Genomic DNA, 23,088 nt, shown 5'->3' on the forward strand with positions numbered 1-23,088 from the left:
ACCCAAAATACACCCCTCAAAGCAGATAAAAAGCACTTTATTGCAAAAGCAATTTCTTTTGTCCATTAGTTATGGCCTGTTTATGTCACAAATATAATGTTGCATTTAAGCACTGAAAGCCACACTGATCCTTATATGTCCACGTTAGAAAAATAGCACCAAGTCATTGTTTTAAAAGATTAACTTTTACATCAGAATTTTTTATTCACCATATAAAATTGCAATATATATTTTTTAAAAACAATACTGCCAATATTGTTCCAACCACAAAACATATGTGCTTGCCTAGGCAGTGTATTCCTTTAATAATAATAATAATAATAATAGATAGCTCATAAAATAAATTTACAACGTAAATGCCTATAATTACTCTAAAAATGTTGCTATCTAAAAATATATATTAATGCAAGTAGTTTAAAGATTCAGTATCAACTGATCAAAGATTGGGTTTCCTACTACAGCCTACCACAACCATTTGGACTCACACCTCTAATAAAAGCATGGCTCCACTATACAGTGCTCAGCTTTATGCATGTTTTGAGCAAATTGGTGGTTTGCTAAAAATGTAGTTGACTTGATATAAGGATAAGACAAAAATACGTTTATAAAGTTCTTATAAATGCAAGCATGTCTATGAATGATGAGGTCATGCCACTGTGCATCATTACAAAAGTTCTAAAATTAAAACAAACCATAGAGTGTCGAATATAACTAATCCAAATTGTTCAGTGCTAACCATCAGACTGTTGAAATGTATAACAAGATGGCCTCACAAACAAGCATATATATTTCAATAGTATCTTTTATAAAGGTATACAACCTTCTTCTCCTTGTAATTTCAACCAGGAGCAGGGACTTTTTTGTCAAAACATCAAACATCTGTGATATGGTATTAAGCATACAAGTGATTAAATGCCATTACGACTATGTCATGAACTAGAGTACAATCTGCTCAAGCCTAAATATGTTAATCAAATGAAGAGATTGTGTTTATACTAAGTACTTTAATATTCAGATAGAGACGTGCTTTCTATTTGTTCAATCACACAAATACTTTGGCCAAGCCATTACAAATATTCATAAGGGTGTAATTACTAAGTTATAAATTTCATCATTCTAAATCATCCTAAAATAGCTGTTGAGTTGATGTTATGTTTGAACATGCACATCTTATTAAAACAACAACAAAAAAAAAACGATTTATTATTTAGAATTATTATAGACACATTTTAGGAGGTCCTACAGTGGTTCTCAATCCCGATGAACACTGTACCATGATAAAGTTTTGATATTCTGCATTAATTCAGAAAGGCTCTAAAGATTTCTAAAAACCTGAATCATGTATGCTTGTTTGGTCAAAAAAAATCTAATTTGGAAACATTTCCACTGTGCCAAATATAATAAATCAGCTGTTTGCTGCTCAAAATTTCACTTCTTTAGACATGCATTAGTGCCACAAGGTGAATGTAGTTAACAAGGAAAGGACGTTTATGCTTACCAATTAGCATGTTTCAAACTATATTCCAGAATCATCACATACTTGCATTATATCAGTCAGATTGTTAAATCATTTCAAATAGACTTGAACATTTGCTTTCTGGTACAACTCTAGAACAACTTAAAAATGGTCAAAGGGAATGTACACTATATTGCCAAAAGTATTCACTTACCCATCCAAATGATAAGAATCAGATGTTCCAATCACTTCCATGGCCACAGGTGTATAAAATTAAGCACCTACGCATGCAGACCGTTTTTGTGTAAGAATGGGTGGCTCTCAGGAGCTCAGTGAATTCCAGCGTGGAACTGTGATAGGATGCCACTTGTGCAACAAATCCACATTTCCTCGCTCCTAAATATTCCAGTCAACTGTCCGCTGTACTATAAGAAAATGGAAGTGTTTGGGAACGACAGCGACTCAGCCACAAAGTGGTAGGCCACGTAAACTGACATGCAACTGCATTCAAGCCATACATCAAGTGCAATACAAAGTATGCAGTGGGGTAAATCACGCAGTCACTGGACTCTAGAGCAGTGGCACTTTCTAGGCACTTTCTATGGATTGGCAAATCGCACTTCATCTGGCAATCTGATGGACAATTCTGGGTTTGGCGGTTGCCAGGAGAACGGTACTTGTCTGACTGTATTGTGCCAAGTGTAAAGTTTGGTGGAGGGGGGATTATGGTGTAGGGTTGTTTTTCAGGAGCTGGGCTTGGACCCTTAGTTCCAGTGAAAGGAACTCTGAATGCTTCGGCATACCAAGACATTTTGGACAATTCCATGCTCCCAAGTTTGTGGGAACAGTTTGGAGCTGGCCCCTTCCTCTTCCAACATGACTGTGCACCAGTGCACAAAGCAAAGTCCATAAATACATGGATGGCAGAGTCTGATGTGGATGGACTTGACTGGCCAGCACAGAGTCCTGACCTCAACCCGATAGAACACCTTGGGGATGAATTGGAGCGGAGACTGAGAGCCAGGCCTTCTCGTCCAACATCACTATGTGACCTCACAAATGTGCTTCTGGAAGATTTGTCAAAAATCCCTATAAACACACTCCTAAACTTTGTGGACAGCCTTTCCAGAAGAGCTGAAGTTGTTCTAGATTAAACCCATCAAATTAAACCCATCAAATTAGGAATGGGATGGTATTTAAGCTCATATGTGAGTCAAGGAAGGTGAGCGAATTCTTTTGGCAATATAGTGTATGTTGCATAACTAGACATTTTATCTAAAGCTGGAATCACCTTCTTTCTTACGGAATTGTTTTTGTTTTTTCCATTGACTGAAGCAGGGGGTATGATTGTCATCATTCTACAGGTCAACTTAAGAAAAAACAAGTTAACCCAATGTCAGATTCTGACTTGAAAAATATTTTTTTTGTCAAACATGGATCAGCTGTCCTACATGTTCTAAGCTCTTCATCTTTACTGACTAGGGCAGGTGGTAAGAGAAGGTGGTTCCTGTTGCAAGTTGATTTATGTATTTTGGAAAAAATATTTATAAAAACGCAACCAAAGTTTATTTACTTGGTAGCTCAGTGTGCGTCATAGCTCAAATACAAAACTAAGGAAGTAAAAGTAGCCCAACAGTAGACTGTATTTGATAAAAGTGGAAAACTGTATAAGGGAATGGTTGAACTGTTGTATGTATCCGAGGCTATGCAGGTATCACTGAGAACTACCGTCTCAGATCATACATTAACATGGCTGAAGACACACAAGCAAAATCAGAGACACATGCAGATAAAGGTTATGAAATGAGTATAACATCAGGCAAAAAAAAACCTCTAAAATCAAGTGCAGACTTCTGGCTTCTTGGTGTGTAAGACAGTAGACAACCTGGAAGAATGGACTGCAGGTTGGAATTATGTGAATTTAATAATATAATTGAAAATACATTAATTTCACATGCAACATGTCATGTTAATTTGTAGAGGAAATGGAAATTTGAATGGTTAAAATACCTACCAAATGATAAAGCATGAAGTCACTCCAGACCCAGAAGCTCCACGTCAAAGATGAGGGTGGCATTTGGGGGGATGATTCCCGGGTGACCCTTTGGACCATAGGCATAGTCTGGAGAGCAGGTCAATTTTGCTCGTTGGCCAACACTCATCTACAGAGATCACACGCACACACACTTTATTTACCCCAAATACTCGATACTGACATTTTTACATTTCACACTTTTGGCAGACGCCTTTATCCAGAGCGACTTTCAATTTGTTTACAATTTCAAGCATGTTAAACAGGTAGATGAATATATTGACAAGGGTGGCATGGTGGTTAGCACTGTTGCCTCACAGCAAGGTGTTCTGGGTTTGATCCTCGGTCTGGGCTGCTTTGTGTGGAGTTTGCATGCGTGGGTTTTCTCCGGGTACTCCGATTTCCTCCCATGTCCAAATACATGCATGCTAGGTTGATTGATCACTCTAAATTGCCCGTAGGGGGGTGGGTGTGTGTGTTGGCCATGTGGTGGACTGGTGACCTGCCCATGGTGTACCCTGACTTCACCCGGTGATGCTGGGATTGGCTCCAGCCCCCCTGTGACCCTGACTAGTGGGTACAGATAATGGATGGATGGCTTTTTGACCAAGGACTCTTATTGGAGCAGCACAGAGCACCAGTTCAGATCCGGTTTAAACCTCAGTACCCCACAGGAGAGAACGTAAGAGTAAAGTTAAGAGCAAAAGAATTCATAAAATTTTTTATTATGGTATTTTACAGGAACCCCAGTGAAGATTTGTGAGGGAATAGTGTAATAATATGGGTAGGTATGAGTGAGAAGACACCTGGACCATCTGAAGCTTGTGAAGAACCAATATCAGCAAGAAAAAGAGTTGAAACGGTCTAAGCAGATAGATAGAAAAGTTGATAAGGGATTGTGCAGGTGGAAAAATGTTTTTACATCTTACATCTCAAAGGAGAGGGAAGGTGGACATGGCTACATTCAATGGAAAGTTATGGAACCAGTTTTGTTGATTGAGAACCAATAAAGATGAGTTTAGTATTGTCACTGTTAAACATGTTAAATTTATATTTCATCCAATGTTCAATTTCCAATATGCAGGGTTACAGGTGGCTTTTTAGTAGATTTACTCCAAAAATAAATCTTGGTGTCAATGCAAAGTCAATAATAATGTCAGAAACAGTGCTAAGCAAACTTATTTGTTATGTCTTGAGATCACAGCTATCTGCACAATGGATAATGTAGCCACAGCTACCTTAGAGACCATTTAGTGAGTCACCCAGAACACAAATAAAACTATTGTACAATAATTACAACCCAAGGTGAGGCTCGTGTTCTTGCCTTTTCTGAAATGTTTGCTGAATGCATTCCTCTCCTTAATATCGCCTCTCCTTAATAGCTCTAAGGAAACACAGTTCTCTTTTGACATGGAATGAAAACACAAATAGATCTCCGTGTCAATGTACAGCACCAGGCTGCCACAAACAGGAGGCATCACTCCACACACCCCGCATTTCTCGCCGTTATTCCACTACAGTGGGTGTGTTGCTCAGGCGTCAGTTCTCACACATAGAGTACTCAAAGCATAAACCTACACACTGCATCTAACCATTACATAAATGCTCCACTGACTCATTACTGACCCAGCTAGTCCAAAAGAAGAATTACACTCATGAAATCATAAGTAGCAAAAACCATCTGAAGTGTTAAGATTCCATGCAAAGTTTTGTCCTGCATAGAAAGCAGTTTTGTGTGTTATGCCACATGTGTATGTGTTCCCTGGTGAAAATCAACATGAAATATTCAAACAGACAGTTTGAAGATATGGAACAGATAGAGTGGATATATTTTTAGAATGTTTGATTCTGCGGTGTTTTATGTAAAATTAAATTTTTACATATACATGAATTTGGCGTACCTGCACAACACCTTCCTCCCAACCACGGATGACTTCCAGTTTACCAACCTTAAACTTAAATGGCTTGTGACGGTCACGGGAAGAGTCAAATTTACGCCCATCTGTGAAACAACCTGGATATGGGAGAGGATAAGATGGTGAAAGATGGGGAAAAATAATAACAGTTGATGTCAAAAAGGGAACAAATATATGCATTGTTATAATAGTATACATACAGAAATACAGCACTTTTAAATAGCTGCTATATCTGTCCAAGACTAACCTGTCTATATCTATTTTAAGGTGCAATGACAAAAAATTGTCCCACTAATTAATGCAACATATGCCCATAATATCCCCCATATGCTCCCCAAATGCCCCAGGTCACACGGTTAACTCGTATATATGTAATACAATTGCATATAATATACAAAATTACTGATACATATATATAAAAATTCCCCACTCTTCAGCCTTCAAGCTTGGGTCTTGTACGAGAGGACTGGATTCTTGGATGTGATTCTGCACGGATCTCTTCTGGACGGAGATCTCAGATGTTGTGCCTGGGATCTACATTAGTCCCTAGTGCTCAGATTACTATGGGAACCACTGTTGCCATCACCTTGCACATATTTTTCACATCTTTTCAGAGTTCAGCTGGAGCTCGGCGAGGGAGAGAAGGCACTGCTGCGTCTACAACACTAGCATGGCAACGGTGCCTGGGAGCCAAACTCCACAACTCCCCAGCATCATGGCTGGATTGCAGCTCTCTAAGATGCCACCGTGTTTGGCACTTATGGAAATGCCACCTGAGCAGCATGCTGACTTAGTGACTACAGACCTCTGCTTACATTTTGCACAGGCTCTCGCAACATTGTCAGTCAGGCAATGCTTTAGTATAGGCAGAAGGTTCGGGGAGAGCAGAGAAGCATGCTGCCTGAAGAGCAGAGAATGATGGTTTACCAGCATTTGAGAAGGCTGAGCAGCTATGCTATGGTATGTGCAGCTAACCAAAAGAGTGGGAAATGAGAGTGGGGTGGCCCAATGAGGGCTGGGCTGACCTGAAGAGAACAACGCTCAGCGTTGATGATGGAGTAAAGCAGATTGGTTGATTCTGCAGTACAGCTAGATGTAAAACACCTCGCTGCCCTCACAGATATGGGTCCGTTTTTGTTAATGCTACGAAGAAGCACGAACCATCACATCTCCAAAGAAGTTATTTCTTAGTTTTCAGTAGGAGAAGTTCTCTCGAGGAGCTGAACACGCAGCATCAGAGCTGGTTGTTGGATCCCTGGTGGCTGGACACGCTATAACGTTGAAGATACCAGTGCTGGTGGAGAATGAAGCACTTCAGCTCTGTCCCCACCAGTTACTGTTGGCTTACAAAGAAGTTGTGGAGCAGAAAGTGAATTGATGTAGTGTCATTGAGATGTCAAACAGTGGTCCAGAGAAAGGATAAAAGCCTTCTGATCAGACCATCAGTGCCTCGATACTCTCATAAAGCCCAAATCATACCTGCGGTCACAACACCTTGGATCAGCTCCAGTGTGATGGAGCACCCAGGTGATGCAGTGGATCAGGTCCATGTGGGGGTGCCAAACTGTTGAAGCCCTTAAGGGACCGATTCAGCGTGTGCCGGCCCCCGTGGAGGACAGACTGGGTCTACCCATGAGGTTGGACACTGTTGGGAGTGCTTATACTGGTCAGAATGGCAGACAAACTGGGACTGCGGAGAGATCGCAGTGAGAGCAGTCTGCATTCGCACTTCAAGGACTTCATTTAGTTTAAAATGTTTAAATATATGTATGCCTTGGTTTTCATTAAACGGTTTTTATTTTAAATAGTGTAGTTTAAAAATGTACATGCTAGTTATCATTCTCCCATTTCCCCCGTTAGTCCGTGCTTTTTCTGTTTGCGTTACTTAATAAAAACAGCAACGAGGAAATCTCGCGATTCGTTTTGCCGACGCTGCACTATTGTGGTATCTCAAAATACGTCCAGCCGTAAGATAAATAGCCTGATCATTTTTATTCGCCCAAGTGTGTGATAGACATTCTTCAAAATCAAACTTACTAAAAATATATTTGGTTAACGCTAGTATTTAGAACAGATCAACATATTAGTGATGTCAATCTCGAAACGCGGAATTGAACTGAATCGATTCATTTGAATCACGGTGTTCCGCAACACTGTTTGGAAGTCCGCATCGAAAGGTGAGGACCACGTGACTGCTCCAGAAACGAGTTTCGTTACGTCACGCAGTTTCGACACGTTTCGAATCTTTTCGCGCGTTTTAGTCAGAGACCGTATATACAGTCACTGGTTTTAGTCCGCACTTAAGTTCAAGCAACTTTTGTTTGGTCTACAAAATGCTTCTAAATTAATCTGCTCACTGATCTCAGAACTGTGTTTGCTTTCACATAACAACAACATGTTGCAACATGTGTGGGACTGTGGAACAGATCATGTTTCTTAATAAAAACAACTGATTACTTGTAATGTTTAATACATAAAGTATTACACAAGCATTTCCGTACATTGCAATGTAAAATGAATAATGTCAGCTATATCTATCCACTGACTAAATGTATCATAATGAAAAATACATCTTAATGGCGTCATTAAAACAACCTTATTCTCTGCAAAATTATATGTTTTCATGACTAAAATTTATTTAGAGACACAATATGCTATGGGGGTTATATTTCATGTATTTTTCATTAAAAAAACACTTTACTTTGTTTTTGTTGTGGATTTAGGCCCTGGTTGCCCACTAGATGTCACTGTGGTGTGTGATGATTCGAATGTCTCACAAGATCGAATCATTTTCCGAATCAATTGGTTCCTTTGATTCCATCTCCCAAAAGCCCCACTTTTGCAATCACTACAACATATCCGATTACTGATTATTGTCCGACGCCGACAATCATTCAACAAAGTCAAGAAAATCGCATGAGAGCTTAAAACATCCTCTGTCTTCCCTGTTTCAGGTGTGAGCTCGCGGCTGCAGGAAAACGACCGCGCGTGCGCTAACCATATCATAACAATCGCATGGGGACAGAATTTCACCCTCTAAACGTTTAACTTCTAGTATTCGCCGAATGCCTTGATATCCCAAAAAACAGTGGTCTGTCCAAAACTCATCCAAGCAAAGAGCGAATTTATGAAATTTCTAATTGATGCCAAAGTTACCCTAATAGTTTTACTACTGATTTAAACAGCAGATAATGCCAAAGAACTCAGTTTATATGCATTTTGTCCATCACACCAAAAGCAATAAATAGACGAAGACACGGGGTGGCTAACCACCGCAGATATTGGAAATTAAACGCTGTTTCAAACTCACCAACATAATGCACCACACAGGTCTGTCCTTTTTTGGGAAAAGTCCTTCCTGTTAGGATGAGCGTGAAGAAAAAGAGAAAACCTCATAAAATATCCAAACTATTGTAATCAGATCAATGTAGAAACACAATGGCAGCGTTTGAGCTATATGCTTAATCAATTTACCATCGCCTGGGGTAATGGTCTCAATCTCGACTCCCATTTTAAGATCCTTGATTCGTTTCCAAGTGAGTCTCCTGCAAACTGCCTTTCCACGGTTATGCTCAGCTGTGTCAATGCAGCTAAGCGATTGTCGAATCACGTGACCCACACGTAGCTCTGCAGTCGGGCGCGTGTGAAAAGAACCGGAAACAGCGGAGGAGGTCCGATAACAGCCCTTCACCAACCATGTTCAGAATAACAAGAACGCCGGGAACTCTTCACTGCACCCCATTGTTTCCCCGATTATTAGAACTAATTTAGAATTACTGCTTACAAATTAGATCTGTCAATTCATTATAGCAAAACGTCTAGTAATAGCCAATGTATGTCACTGATATAGATGCCAAACTATTTAAATCTAATATTCCAAATCTATTTGGGCCTATTCTTGATATTATATCCACTGCAAATGCAGGATAATCTCACCAGGACAGTGTCAGGGCAGTGTTTCAAATGGCCTTTTGACCTATACCATGGAAGCAGTGGCTTTGGGAGGGTTTGGACACCACTCACAAACACCACAATATGTGTAATGAGAATTGGAAATGATGAGGGTAATGGAATACAACATTAGATCTTAAATTTGTTCTTTTGTAAAACAAGCGTATTCCCAATAATTCTCTTAGCCTGAGTAATAGTTTTATTACTGTTAAGATGGAGGCAATAAAAAGCACTCATACATCATGATAGATTATTCAGAGAGCCTCATGTTTTTCAGTGTGTGTCCCTCTTAGACAGATCGGATGTGCATTCTATTCAATGTAAGTTCTCCATAAATAAATGTGAGGCACATTCAGATCCACTATGTGCTCTTCATAATGATGTCTGAGGTTCATTTGATTCCACTCTGAATTCTTCACAGATACTCCTCCTGTGTGTTTTCATCTCTGCTCTGTATAACAGGATGAAGAAGCAACATAATCTTCATGAAATCAGTGATATATGAAAAACATTTGTAAATTGCCAAACAGCAAGCTATGAAATTACAAGTTTCACATTCAGTTTCTATTAAAAATGAATCTGGCTTCTCTCAGAAACGTAGCTCTCCAACACTCTAAAGTTCAACATTAATAACAGTACACTTTAAATGGATATATTATTATTTCCAATACAAGTAAATTACACTCTAAACTACACTAAACTACACCTACAGAGTTTATATCCTCCAAAATGTTTTTTATCAGATATTATTTTTTGTATTATGGTATACAACTAGATCTATATTTAGATGAACGCTATCAGAAATATATTTCTAGCATCACAGGAATAAGAGGTGCTATACAGTATAAGCAGATTCCTAGAAATGTATGTAATGCTCATGTGTAAAATATTAGCCACGTTAAAATATTCTGGTATCAACCGCTGAAAAAAAAATGCATGTCCTTGTAGCAGATGGAGTTTTATCACCATCTGCTGGACAGAAACTCGTATTTTCAGCATACTTCCTCTCATCATGAGCAATTTTGAGATTTTGATATATATTTTAAAGTGAGCTAGGCTCCATTATTGCACTTACGCTGCCTTTAGTTTGGCCTTGATCTTCTGCCGTCTCTCCTCGTTGATGGGATAAAAGATGAAGAGCACCAAGCCAATCAGGAGCAGGCTGATGGGCACTGGGACAAAAATCACCCGCAGGGTGGTGACTACTCTTGGGTTTTGCCTACACTGCCCAGACTGGTACCCTGCAAAGCTAATGGAATACAGTGAAGAGCAACAGTCACCAAGACCTGCCACTGGAGATATATGTACTACAGCAGCTTTTAGCTCAAATGAAGAGTCCCGATCCAGGTGAAACAAGACCTTTGTTTTGTTGGCTCAGGTAAGACAGAACAACAGAGTTGTATAAAATGGAGTTATAAATAATGCACAGGAACATGAAACACCGCAAATACAGAACAAACCAAAGTATTACAGACTTTGCATTGAAACTCTGGCTGAAGATGTAAATGTAAATAAATGTGCCATATTTTGTCAATTGTGATTTTTACACCCCAATCGAAATTTGTCCTCCACTTTTAACCCATCTGTGCAGTTAGAACACACACACACACACACACACACACACACTAGTGATTACTAGGGGGCTGTGGATCACACGTGCCCAGAGCGGTGGGTAGCCTGGTGCCCAGGGAGCAGTTGGGGTTATAGGTGCCTTGCTCAAGGGCACCTCAGTCATGGCCTCAGGTCTGGGAATTGAACCCACGACCCTCCGGTCACAAGACCAGTTCCCTAACCACCAGGCCATGACTGCCCCAAAAGCATGTAGGATCAAGCCAGCTGCCTCGCTCAACAAGGTACACCGAGTGAAAGACGTTCTTACTGCAGGGCTAGGGTGGACACTCCGCTTGACACCCCTCCTCCAAACTTATTAAAAAAAACAAAGCAGGCGTAGAACATGGGCTCCAGGTCCATGTATGATGGGTTCTTCACCTTAAAGTCATCCACTGCATCTGGTAGCATCGACCTGCAAATAGAAAAGTCAACCTGTATCATTAAAAAGCTAGTAAATTACACCTAACGTATCTGATTTTGTCCTATTGTTTTGGCGCTTCATATCTTGGGTGGATGATAGAAGAACTGTGAAATATCTTTTACATTTAAATTCCAGAACAGAAAGTTAATTACATCAAATAACATTTACATTTAAATTTACGGCATTTAGCAGACACTCTTATCCAGAGCGACATAATCAGTCCTGTGTTATTTACTCCAGTAAACAAGTTATGCTATGCCCTTGCAGCTAGCAAAAGATTAGGTTGCTGTTTTGTTGTTTTGTTGTTATTACTGGACCTCCCAATAGACCAAAAATGCGATGTATGTAACCCGCCTGTGGTGAACTCACCAGGGCAGCAGATAGAGGCATGCTAGACTTGATCCATTTAAAACGGCTGCCGTAGCAAAGACTGGGAAACTGTCCTTCACAAAGTACAGGATGGTGAGACCAGGGATATAGGACTGCAGCCAAGCAAGGGAAGACAACAAGATGAGGTCACGAGAGATAGTTAACACAATTAAATGCACCCATTAAGATTTACTGTTTTCTCCACGTCTCAACATTTGCTTAAAATAACCCATCAAGAGGAGAGAGAAGAAGCTCACTGATAGGCCAATGAAGACTGTGGTCTTCTTGCCCAGCTTGATCAGCAGAATCTGCCACGCAGGGACAGATAGTGTGGCTACAGACTACATACCAAAAGAGAGTTTTTATCACCCACTGGAACAACGCAAAAAGCCTTTATTTGTGGGGCTCATACTAGTTTGATGCAAGAATGCCAGCTTAACTCAATACAGTGACTACGAGAATGTCAAACGTATTTACATTTACGGCATTTGGCAGACGCCCTTATCCAGAGCGACTTACATTTTTATCTCATTTTTTATACAAGTGAACAATTGAGGGCCTTGCTCAGGGGCACCTCAGTCATGGCCTCAGGTCTGGGAATCGAACCCACAACCCTCTGGTCACAATACCAGTTCCCTAACCACCAGGCCATGACTGCCCCAAACATATAGTCTCTCACCAGCAATATAAGCATTAGATGCTGGAAATACGCCCCCATTCCACCTGCATATGTACAGAAGAGAGCAAAGACTCCCTGTGTCATCTAAAAAAAAAAATAAAAGACAGACATCAGAAGCATCACTATCAAGAGCCATATGTGTCTAATAACCTTAAATCGCCATATCAAAAAACAGCAAAATAGTGTGGACTTTGCCAGTGTGGTTAGTGTTCACATCTCCGACACATGATGTCACGTAGAAGTGCCAAAGGCGGCCCAAGAGCAGGTTGGCAACACACGACCTGGAATGCGAGGGAGGTGAAGAGGAATGCGAACACGAGCCGCACGTAAGAGGTGTGGGTCATGACCATCTTCATGCTGGTGCGGTAGGGAACTGTACTGCGGTCCAGCCGACTCAGAGGGGCTGCAGAATACGGAGGGAAGTTCAAGTCGGTCTTTTACAGTTTAGCAATCAGATGATAGCTATATCTTAGGAACTGCCACCTTTGGCACAGTACAGATTCATACAGGATAGTTCTGGTATAAGAGAGACAGGTATAGATTTAGACCGTTGTAGCATAGTCTTTGGGTGTAGGATAGACTAGTATAAGACAGGCAGCATTATACTGAAAAGGGGATGTTTAAAAAATGGTCACTTACCCAATTGCTCCTTCACTCCAATGAACAGTGTGAGACAGCACAGGAAGTAGAATGCACCCAGTGCCAGAGCTGCGATCAAATATGCTCTCCTCTGCAGGGTTACACCACAAACTGATATTACTCAATAAGGGCCCATATTAGTCATCAAAATTGTTGATAGAAGAGATAAACCATAGGTTAGAGATAAACAATGTGATGCATTGTGTCTGGTTTAGCTGGTAAGAAAGTTACCTTTCTTATGAGAAAGGATGTGATGGGAAACAAAATGTCTGCACACATCTTTACTGGCTGAGATTATAGCACTTTTGCCCTGTCGCACCATTTGCAACTGGCACTTTCAAATGCTAAACAACCCATAAATCTGTTTATATAGCCAAACCAGTTAAGCTAGACAATGTAAATTGTAAATATGCCATATTTGACAATTGTGATTTTTCACCACAATCGAAATTTGTCCTCTGCTTTTTACCCATCTGTGCAGTTAGAACACACACACACTAGTGATTACTAGGGGGCTGTGAACCACACGTGCCCAGAGTGGTGGGCAGCCCTAGCTCGGCACCCGGGGAGCAGTTGGGGTTGGGTGTCTTGCTCAAGGGCACCTCAGTCACGGCCTCAGAGCTGGGAATCGAACCCACGGCCCTCCGGTCACAAGACCAGCTCCCTACCACCAGACCATGGGTTCCCCATATGGCTTTTACGTTATGTTTTACATTGTCAGACTATTAGCCTATTAGTTGGACACCGTATTCTGCAGCGTGTCCGTCAGGGGGGAGGTGAGGTTTGCAGCCAGAGTTTGGCTAGCATTTAGCATGCTGCAATCCTTGGTCCTCTTGGCGTGGTATATCCCCACAGTCTGACCCTGGATCATAGCACCTGCCAACGTCGCAAACATCTCCATCCCCATTCCTGAGTGAGGGAAAGAAGAACCCACGAGTCACACCCATACGCGTGGAAAACGTGTTCAGGTTAACCCCTCACGCCCTGGGGGCTTTCTGGTGGGGTCAGGATCAAACGTGCTTCAACAGTAAGGAACTAATTTACTGTAGTTAAAAAAAACAGCAATCAGTGAATAATTACTAATTAATTAAGTCTGAACAGATTTTAAAGAGCTGAACAGATATGACATTTACGACATATGGTGATGGTTAAGAAAGTGTGTGCATCTGAGCTGAGACACAGAGGGTGGAATGAACCAAAACCATGAAGATGTGATAATACTAAATTGTTCTGAAGCTGCCCCAAGCTCAGCCAATCTAAGCACACTACTTCCTATTTGGTACAGAAAAGAAGTCACCACACCAACTTCTGCATGAACAGTGTGGCAGGAACAGGCTGAGTCAGGAAATTATGTGCTGATATCTGACATTTGGGGTTTTATAGAGATGAAACAGTGCAAATCCATACAGGCTAGATTATCAACCACTAAAATCTACAGTTGATACTGCCTCTACAAAAACATGCTTTACAGTTTACACTTGAATAGGTGCATGTATATTACACTTTTAACAAATACATACATTTTACACTCAGTTTTGTTATATTCTACTGCTAGTACCACTGCTGAGTGTTGCAGTCTGCTGACTGTGCCCTGTGCACCCAGGTGCCCTGTCACCTCTTGGACCACCATGGTGTTAACCTTCCACATTCTCATTATTTCTCCTTTCAGTGCCTGGTATTTCTCCAATATTTCATATTCTTTCCTTTGTATGTATCCAGGGTAGAAAAAAATACCAGGAACTGAGAGAACAAATGAAGAGAAAGGTTAACAGTGGTCATAGGGTCACTAAACAAAGTGAGATATATACAGTATGAGATATATACAATCACTAGATATACAAATCAACTGTTTTGACTGCCATCATAAATGCACTACAAATACTTTTAAACCAGGCTGATATTACTATAACCTATTCTATATCCCTAATGTCCATTAATCATATACGTCTGAGATCTTCTGAAGAGTCTAGGAGAGGAAATGAGCACTAAGGTCTTACTATAACCAGTGGCTGAGTCTCTGTCTCTCTGGTCACCTCCGAGAAACATGTTCAGGGAGGTGTAGGGGACATGGTAGCACTAACAGTTAAAGAGAGAGAGAGAGAGAGAGAGAGAGAGAGAGAGAGAGAGAGAGAGAGAGAGAGAGAGAGAGAGAGAGGCAGGGGGACAAAACAGATAATTTGGATCATAGAGGTAGCATTCCCTCTCCTTCCTCCTATCCACCCACACATGCAAACATTATAATGCCAGGTATAAAAGGAGTTAGAGAAGACTGAACATAGTACATAGTAACGACGGCACAGCTCATGTGGAGCAAGAAACACACTTTGCATGATCACTGTGATATATCTATTTCAATACGAGCCCTGAAGCCCCGGGGATGACCAGGAAATGCCTTCAGCTGTCTAACTGCACCTTTTAAAGATATTAACTTCCTCTATGGATATACAAAACCGGGTACCACAGGAAGGCGGGGTGCTTACGCTCATGAAGGCGTCAAAAAGGCAGCACCATGTCAGGTACCAGCAGAAGCTGGAGGCAGTAGACATGGTGTCCTGAGGGGTATACCACAGCATGACATAAGAAAGTATTCCCATCGGCGCGGTGTACACCATCCTACAGAGAGAGGAAAGGCTTTCAAGAATCAGACTGAGTGACTAAACACGTTGGGGGAGGGGGGTGTGAAAAGAGGCGGGGTTGTGAGCAGTACCACAAGGCTGTGTGACTAACATGTACATGTACATCTCTCTCTCTCTCTCTCTCTCTCTCTCTCTCTCTCTCTCTCTCTCTCACGCATAGATTAAAGTTCAAATGTGACATATTTCATGGCCAAAATCTGTATGTGAGCTCAGAAAACATCTCCTTGGTGCCTTATAAGGTTCATGTACAGTTCATGCAGGTGCGTTTTCACCCAAACATATCAATGATCAGTAAATGAGGCACCTAGTTTGATTATTATTATTATTTGTGAAAGATTTCCTAAAAGAAATGTCTCTGTTACCCCCCAGACACATGCAGCCTGTCATCTGAAGCCATGTAAAATTACACTGAATAATCCCTGACGCAAATCTACTATGCAAGATACCACTACAACAGACCATGCTAGCATTTACAGTCCATGCTAGCATTTACATTTCTACAGCATGCACAGAAGCAAATGGGGTATAAGAGTTGTTAACATTTTGACCTCAAGTTTCAAAGCACACAGACATTATGCAGCAACAAATGTAATGCTGCCCACTTCAGCTATGGTAACAGTCCTATACAATGTCGGTTCCAGGCAGACGTCCTGTCATCTTCGGCTAAGGAAATTATATCGTTGGCTAAAATAAAGTACACCATTACAGCATTGACCCAAAAGCCTTGTTCACGGTTTTAGGTGATTGTCCTGCTCTGTCCTGTTCTGTCCCGCTCTGTCCTCACCAGGGAATGAGCTTGCCAAAGCGCGTGCGTCCGGTCCTGCTCACTGCGTAGCCCACCAAAGGGTCTGTGACAGCATCCCAGGCCCGGCCCAGGAAAAGAATTATGGAGACGTAGAAGGCGCTCATCTGAAATGAAGAGAAACACACAAAGAGTTTAGGAATGTAGTACTACATGTAGTTCCACTTTATCACCCAATTCATTTTTCCTCAAGGGAAATTACACCAGTAAGATGCATACATCAAAGCTCTATGGACATGCCCATACAAAAGTCCTTGCTAACTTCCTATGGTTAATTATTAGGGTTGTACAAAGTACTTCTTTGCAAGAGCAGATACCTAATTCAGTTGCCTGCTGCCCAAACACAATAATATTGAAGGAAACATTCCCGGACATTATACAAACATCACATCTACACTCACCGGATACTTCGTTATGTTCATGTCACAGACTGTCTCTATGCCAAGCTTGTCAGGATGACCTTTACTACCATTCAGCACTGGTCAGTTTTTACCCACAAGGCCACTGCTGTCTTTGAGGTCATTAAGATGCCGTTTGGATGACAGAACCTTCGTAATACAGCAGTGATATTAACATGGAACTGAACTGATACTGGATGTTGGAAGCAAATGGATGATGTTCTCCATGTTTGCAATAATTTTTCTAAAGTGCACAGTAAGTGTAATCCAGACAACCATTTGCATAATGATATTTTCTTCTGCACATTTTACCTTAAGGAGCAAATCAAATATTTATTGGTATTCACTTGTATGTCTGTTTAACAAGGAAATTCATTTTGATGACCACATTGTTGGGAAAGTAATTACAAGAGCAATGTCCTGTTACCAAGCAGAGGACATTGCTTCAAAAAATGTTACAATGGTGTTATACCGCAATGTATGCTGGGCTTCAGACTTCTAAGTACTGTACTGTATGTGAGCTTAAAAAATATCACAGAACACAGAAATCTGGGCCAATTTTCAAGTTTTAAGTAAAAAAAACCTACAATGCACACCATAAAGCACCCGAAATCATTTTACAGAAATTGTTGTCAAAGGAGATTCACAAATTATCAGACTGCCAACGATATCATTATCAGATTCACAAATTATCAGATCTTAATTTCCAAAACATCCCAAATGCAAGATGCTTAATGTTTAATTGTGGATATAATGCATTTTACTTCATGGCACAATAACAAGAAACTACTGGTCTGGATTCATCACAACCCCTGGCAGCACTATTATTTCCATATTCAAATTACGTGTAGCATTAATGTTTCCTAGAACTATCTCTAGAAAATGTAAGCATGTAAGAATATTTGCACATATGACAGAGGCGTGGACAGAGTGTTAATTTGCATTTCCTTTGCATCTCTTCTCACTTGCTGACTGTAAGAAAACTGCTAACTCATAGCAGGGGTTATGAACTATCTTGAGAATTAGACTCGAAGGCCATCACAATATCAATTCAACAAAGCATGTTGACCTTGTACCTGCACCACATCCAGCAAGAATATCTGCATGAAAATGCCCTTGATAATGGATGTCATTTGGTAGGGCATCCCTCCAATGGCATAGCACAGTTTTCGTGCTATTGGGATGCCTGGACCATTCTGTAAAAAAAACATTTGGATAGCAGGGTTATCCTATGTCTTTAACAGCTCATCACACAATACATATCACAATAGCCTATCTATACATGTAACCTCTCCAAATTGAACTCATCTCAATAAAGAAAACAAACAAACAACAAAACAGACAAACAAGCAAAAATAAACAAAACGTTCCTGTGGATCTCATGAGGCACCTGGCAGATTTTTGTGGTTGGTTTAGATAGACAAAAGAACGGATAGTCTTTTTAGATTAGGCTAACAGATACATATCAAATCTCTGAAATTGTAACAGAATCCGGCAAAATTAGCCTATATCCGATTTAACTCTTCAGGATCATAAACATAACATCGCTAATAGTCACCACTCAAACCATGTAATGAAGTTACCTCTTGGACGTTTGTGTGTTGTCCATGTCCAGAATTAAGAAGCATGTTTGTGCTCTTTAAGAAAAACTTCAGATACCCAAACACTTATTATGCTTATTACACTTTGATTTTTTTTTAAGGGAACACGTGGTGCTCTACAGTTTTTTAAATAAAGTAGAATAAAGTGACTGATGAGTTGTAAACAACCGTGAAATAGCAAAGTCTTGAATTTGGTGAGGATTTGATGTTACATCACTGTGATGATTTGACTTGCTTAGGGGAAATTAGGCCCTCCTGCCTAAAATGGTAAGACTGCGTTTGTTGTTTCAGTGTACAAGGGACAGTAGCTAAAGATGCATGCGAGGACGCAAATACATGCACGGCCATTTAACTGAGAGGAACAGAAAACTGGAACTTTTTATAATATTTATTGGGTGGCATAGCCTTATACAGAGGCATCTGCACTTGGGCTCCAAGTTGGCAGTGTCAAAATCTATAACGAACTTCTTTACTAGGAAAAAGAACACGTGTTAAGATATAGAAGATAAAGGGACAAATGGTCTGCATTACAGTGAGGGAGTATCTTGCATTGCTTGACAGGTGGACATCAACTTGAGACCAGTCGTCAACTTGAGACCAGTAGCTGTCAGAGGTGGACATTCCAGGTTCAGAAAGTAAAAGTCCTCACCAAGATTTTGCTCAGGCTTCCTGGATTGTGTTGATTCCACTAAAATTACTTGCCATTAATTAGCAAATCCAGCAAGCTTGAATAAAATCCTGGGATGGAGTTTTACTTTCTGAACCTGGAATGTCCACCTCTGGACATATATGTGTGTGTGTGTGTGTGTGTGTGTGTGTGTGTGTGTGTGTGTGTGTGTGTGTGTGTGTGTGTGTGACTGAAGTGACCACAGACTGAAGTGACCTTATTTTAACAATATGCACATGGGCTTTATTTCCCTGGAAGACACATCTGTCTAGCTGAGCTGCTTCACATCTGTGCTGGATTTTTTTTTGTCTTTAACAGCTCCTTTACACATTACATATCACAATAGCAAGCATATCTATATCTACATGTAACTTCCCCATTTGAACTCATCTCACTAAAGAAACAACCAATACAAAAAAACAAGCAAAAAATCAACAAAACGTTCCAGTGGATCTCATCAGGCAACTGGCATCTGTCTGGAGTCAATTTAGAGAGCCAAAGTGAAAAACAAATCACTTTAAAATAACGGACAGTCTATATCACTTTAAAATAATCGCTTTTAAATAACGGTCAGTCTATATCTTCAGACTAAAATGTTTCTCCACATTTGTCGATATTTCAAAACAGTGTAGTCTAATTCACTAATGAATTTGCAGGCTAACAGATACAAATAAAATTTCGGAAACTGTAACATAAGCAGGAGAAATTAGCCTATGTCTAATTTAACTCTTCAGGATAAAAACATAACATTGCTAATAGTCAACAGTGAAACCATGTAATGAAGTTACCTCTTGGACATTCGTGTGTTCTCCATCTCCAGAATTAAGAGTCATGTTCATGCTGTTTAAGAAAACGTCACTTAAACAAACACTTGGCCTATTACCCTGGGAACTTCGATATTTAAAGGAAATGTCTGATGGTCTACTGTTTGTAAATAAAGTAGATTACAAAGTAAGACTCATCTCCCCATAACTGCAATGACTGTGTTAGTAGTTTCAGTGTACAGTGGCCAATAGCTAAAGGCGCGTGCGGGGGCGTACAACACAAACGCGCACACAAACGCACGAGCATTATCACGCCATTTAGTAACTGCAAACGGGAACTCTTTTGCAGTATTTATTGGGTGGCATAATACTTTGTACAACTAAATGACGTGTCTGTAGAGTGGTATAGGAGACAATACACTGGATGTCTCTATTTATGACGATCTTAGGATGTTTGCTGAATAAAACAGTCGTGTCACGGTTGGTTGCTGAAAATCAAAAATCAATATTATCTTTACATATAAATTGGAAAAACATTTATTCTGGTACTGGCTAGATACTGGCTACTTTCAGTCAGCGTGAGCCTAAGTAGGCTAATATACATTTACAAGAGATAAAAATAACCGTTTCTTACATAGGCATTGCTGATAAATTACTGTTAAACGTCAAACAAGCACTTCCACCGCATCATACAAAAGGAGTACACTTCATAACAGTACGCAAAAATTATAATAACGAGAACAACGTGAGCAAAGGCATGATAGTGAACATCTCAGAAGTGTTATAGTGTCATGATCACTTCTTAACTGAAATTTCCCATTCGACACTATATGTAAAGCAGGAAAGAGGAAGAACTGTATAGGCTGCAAAAGTATGAAGAAAAAAAACCCAGAAAAACCTACATGTTAGAGCAATGACGTCTGCACTTGGGTTTCAAGTCGGCAATGTGAAAATATAACTATATTCTTTAATAATAAAATGGACACTGATGCTAAGTTATAGGCTACATAAAGGGACGTTCTCTTGCGATACAGTGAGGTAGTATCTTGGACTGCTTGGACAGGTGCATGTAAAAAAAAAACTTTAGACCATGGAGATATTCCAGAAAGAGGGTTAAGCGCTTAACCAGGGTACGTAAACTCAGAATTCAGAATGTAGGTTCCCAGTTCCAGAAACCGAGTTCAAAGTGAGAGTTCGTTACTATAGCAACTACGCTCTGAACCCAACTTACTTCCTAGTAGGTTTACTTAACTCTAAACCGCGTTTTACACACGATACTCATGCAAACATGTCGCGTCCTTTCCTCTGGGATCCAGTGAACATCGAAGAGAAAATTATTCGACGAGCTCTTTGCCAAGAAGGGGTGATTAGACCCCGATTAGATATCTCATCATTTAACTTTCTACGAGAACGTTACCCGTTTTTCATCTCGGTCAATTATCTACATAAATAACATTATTAAAATACATGTCTTGATGAGAATACATGTCTACTCTTCTAGGTCCCCATATTTCTTTGTTGTTCCACATTTTACTTTTATCAGCATTGTGGCCACTTAAAGGGTAAAAGAGACTTTTACCAATAATAAAAGTAACGTGTGAACTACCATTGAAACATGCGAGTCTTTGTATTAGTGCTTCTGGATCCTTGTCGAGCCAGTATCAGATTGTAGCTGCTGCTGTGTTCTGTTCAAGCAACTAGTGTGTGCATAGGGTGTGTGAAATCTATCTTGTCCAGTAGTATTGTGTAGGTATTATTAGATCATGGTTGTTGGTTGGTTAATACATCCTAGCCAAGCCTGTTGCATGACTCCGGATGTTAGGTGCAGGATTTATCACCTTCCTGTTTTATGTTACTATTAGCAGTTACTGAATGCATGGCATGTACAGTCTAAACATTTTCAAGCGTTAGCCTGCCTACATTATCCAAATCAATTGCTGCCTTGTTAGCGAAGGTAACGGGGCAGTAGCCTAAGCCAAGAGGCCCAGGTTTCCCTTTCCCCAGCCACCACTTCCATAACCCTGTGGAGAAAACTCATTTCAGCCGCTTATATTCCAGATTGTCAAACTCCAGAAATATGCGGAGTAGATCTTACTTGAGGTGTACAGTCTCAAGGAAGATGATCTCTGTCTCCTAGTGGGATGATGCTCTTGGAAGGCCCATGGAAGTACAGTATATGTTGCATATGTTGAATATATTAACTATAGCATTTCATGTGATCCCTGTGTGACTGCCATCTTACAGAACATAACAGGTGATGTACAGCCTAATGAGGAACCGTCAACATCCAGAGCTCAGCTTGGAAAAGCAAGAATAGCTTAATGTCTCACCAAGTGAAATATTTATTTATATATCTATATATCATATATCTATATCATGGTATTTTCTCCCTTCCTTTATACTTCCAAGCTGCCTGTAAAGGATTTATACATGATGCACCTCCAGAAACAAATTGAGAAGAGTGATCTTAAGATGGAGCAATACAACTCCAAATAAAACAGACAAGCAATGAAAATGATTTGCTGGAATAAAATATATACTGGATATGCTGGAACATCCTGTGAGTATATGGATGTGAATGTACTAAAGAATGAGGACAAGGAAATTAACTTTTTTTCAGGAAATAAAGAAATCATGAACATATATTATAGTCTCATGTATATAATTAAAGGGCAGATGGGTGAGATAAATGATGAGGAAATAATTATTGGAAGAAATGCATGATGTATCTACCATTTCTACCATTTTTGTAGTCAGGTAGATTAAGATGTGGTTCCTATTCAATATCTGCTTTGGGTTTGACAGGATGTTGTGTTACACCCCCCAGGTGTGTGGGTTGGGTAGTAGCAGTTATGGATGAAATCTGGGTAGCAGCAGAGCCTTATAGATACTCTATACGGCTCTGGGTAGCAGGATAAACAGAAGACACGATGAGCCAGTGTGTTCAGTTTGAGTTCTCAGATTCATCTGAGGACAATTTCCTGTTACCCACTTAAGCGACAGTCTAGCGCCCGCCCCTTGAGTCTAGCTCCCCCTACAGGGCTGGAAGCATTAAATAACAGCACAATAAATATATGCACAAACCATGAGAATATATAAATAAAATAATTACCTTTATGTGACTACACATTCAGGGTGTCACAGTT

The 23,088-nt window shown here is 40.3% G+C and overlaps 2 protein-coding genes across 5 annotated transcripts; both read right to left on the reverse strand.

Annotated features, from left to right (window-relative positions):
• Positions 1-16: 16 nt before the first annotated feature.
• fkbp1ab (FKBP prolyl isomerase 1Ab) lies at positions 17-9,385 on the reverse strand. 3 transcript variants are annotated; one of them, XM_076984698.1, is made up of 5 exons: positions 8,879-9,385; positions 8,715-8,762; positions 5,438-5,502; positions 3,471-3,618; positions 17-3,341 (listed from the first exon to the last, which is right to left on the reverse strand). In XM_076984698.1, the coding sequence occupies exons 1-4, from the start codon at positions 8,913-8,915 to the stop codon at positions 3,490-3,492; spliced, it is 279 nt and encodes a 92-aa protein (XP_076840813.1). In that variant the 5' UTR covers positions 8,916-9,385; the 3' UTR covers positions 17-3,341; positions 3,471-3,489. The 3 variants fall into 3 exon arrangements, with proteins under 3 accessions (XP_076840813.1, XP_076840811.1, XP_076840812.1); XM_076984696.1 differs by having other exon boundaries at positions 5,390-5,502; XM_076984697.1 differs by having other exon boundaries at positions 17-3,354; positions 5,390-5,502.
• A 146-nt stretch (positions 9,386-9,531) lies between these two features.
• On the reverse strand, positions 9,532-20,240 carry LOC143485306 (sodium-dependent lysophosphatidylcholine symporter 1-like). Of its 2 annotated transcripts, none has more exons than XM_076984695.1 (14): positions 19,967-20,240; positions 17,980-18,106; positions 16,495-16,619; positions 15,555-15,687; positions 15,072-15,150; positions 13,820-13,983; positions 13,075-13,165; positions 12,717-12,838; positions 12,436-12,519; positions 12,014-12,097; positions 11,757-11,869; positions 11,235-11,378; positions 10,431-10,604; positions 9,532-9,806 (listed from the first exon to the last, which is right to left on the reverse strand). In XM_076984695.1, the coding sequence occupies exons 2-14, from the start codon at positions 17,995-17,997 to the stop codon at positions 9,728-9,730; spliced, it is 1,410 nt and encodes a 469-aa protein (XP_076840810.1). In that variant the 5' UTR covers positions 17,998-18,106; positions 19,967-20,240; the 3' UTR covers positions 9,532-9,727. The 2 variants fall into 2 exon arrangements, with proteins under 2 accessions (XP_076840810.1, XP_076840809.1); XM_076984694.1 differs by having other exon boundaries at positions 17,987-18,106; positions 19,967-20,239.
• Between the last annotated feature and the right edge of the window lie 2,848 nt (positions 20,241-23,088).

This window comes from Brachyhypopomus gauderio, chromosome 21 (assembly GCF_052324685.1).
Source record: "Brachyhypopomus gauderio isolate BG-103 chromosome 21, BGAUD_0.2, whole genome shotgun sequence".
Taxonomy (NCBI): domain Eukaryota; kingdom Metazoa; phylum Chordata; class Actinopteri; order Gymnotiformes; family Hypopomidae; genus Brachyhypopomus; species Brachyhypopomus gauderio.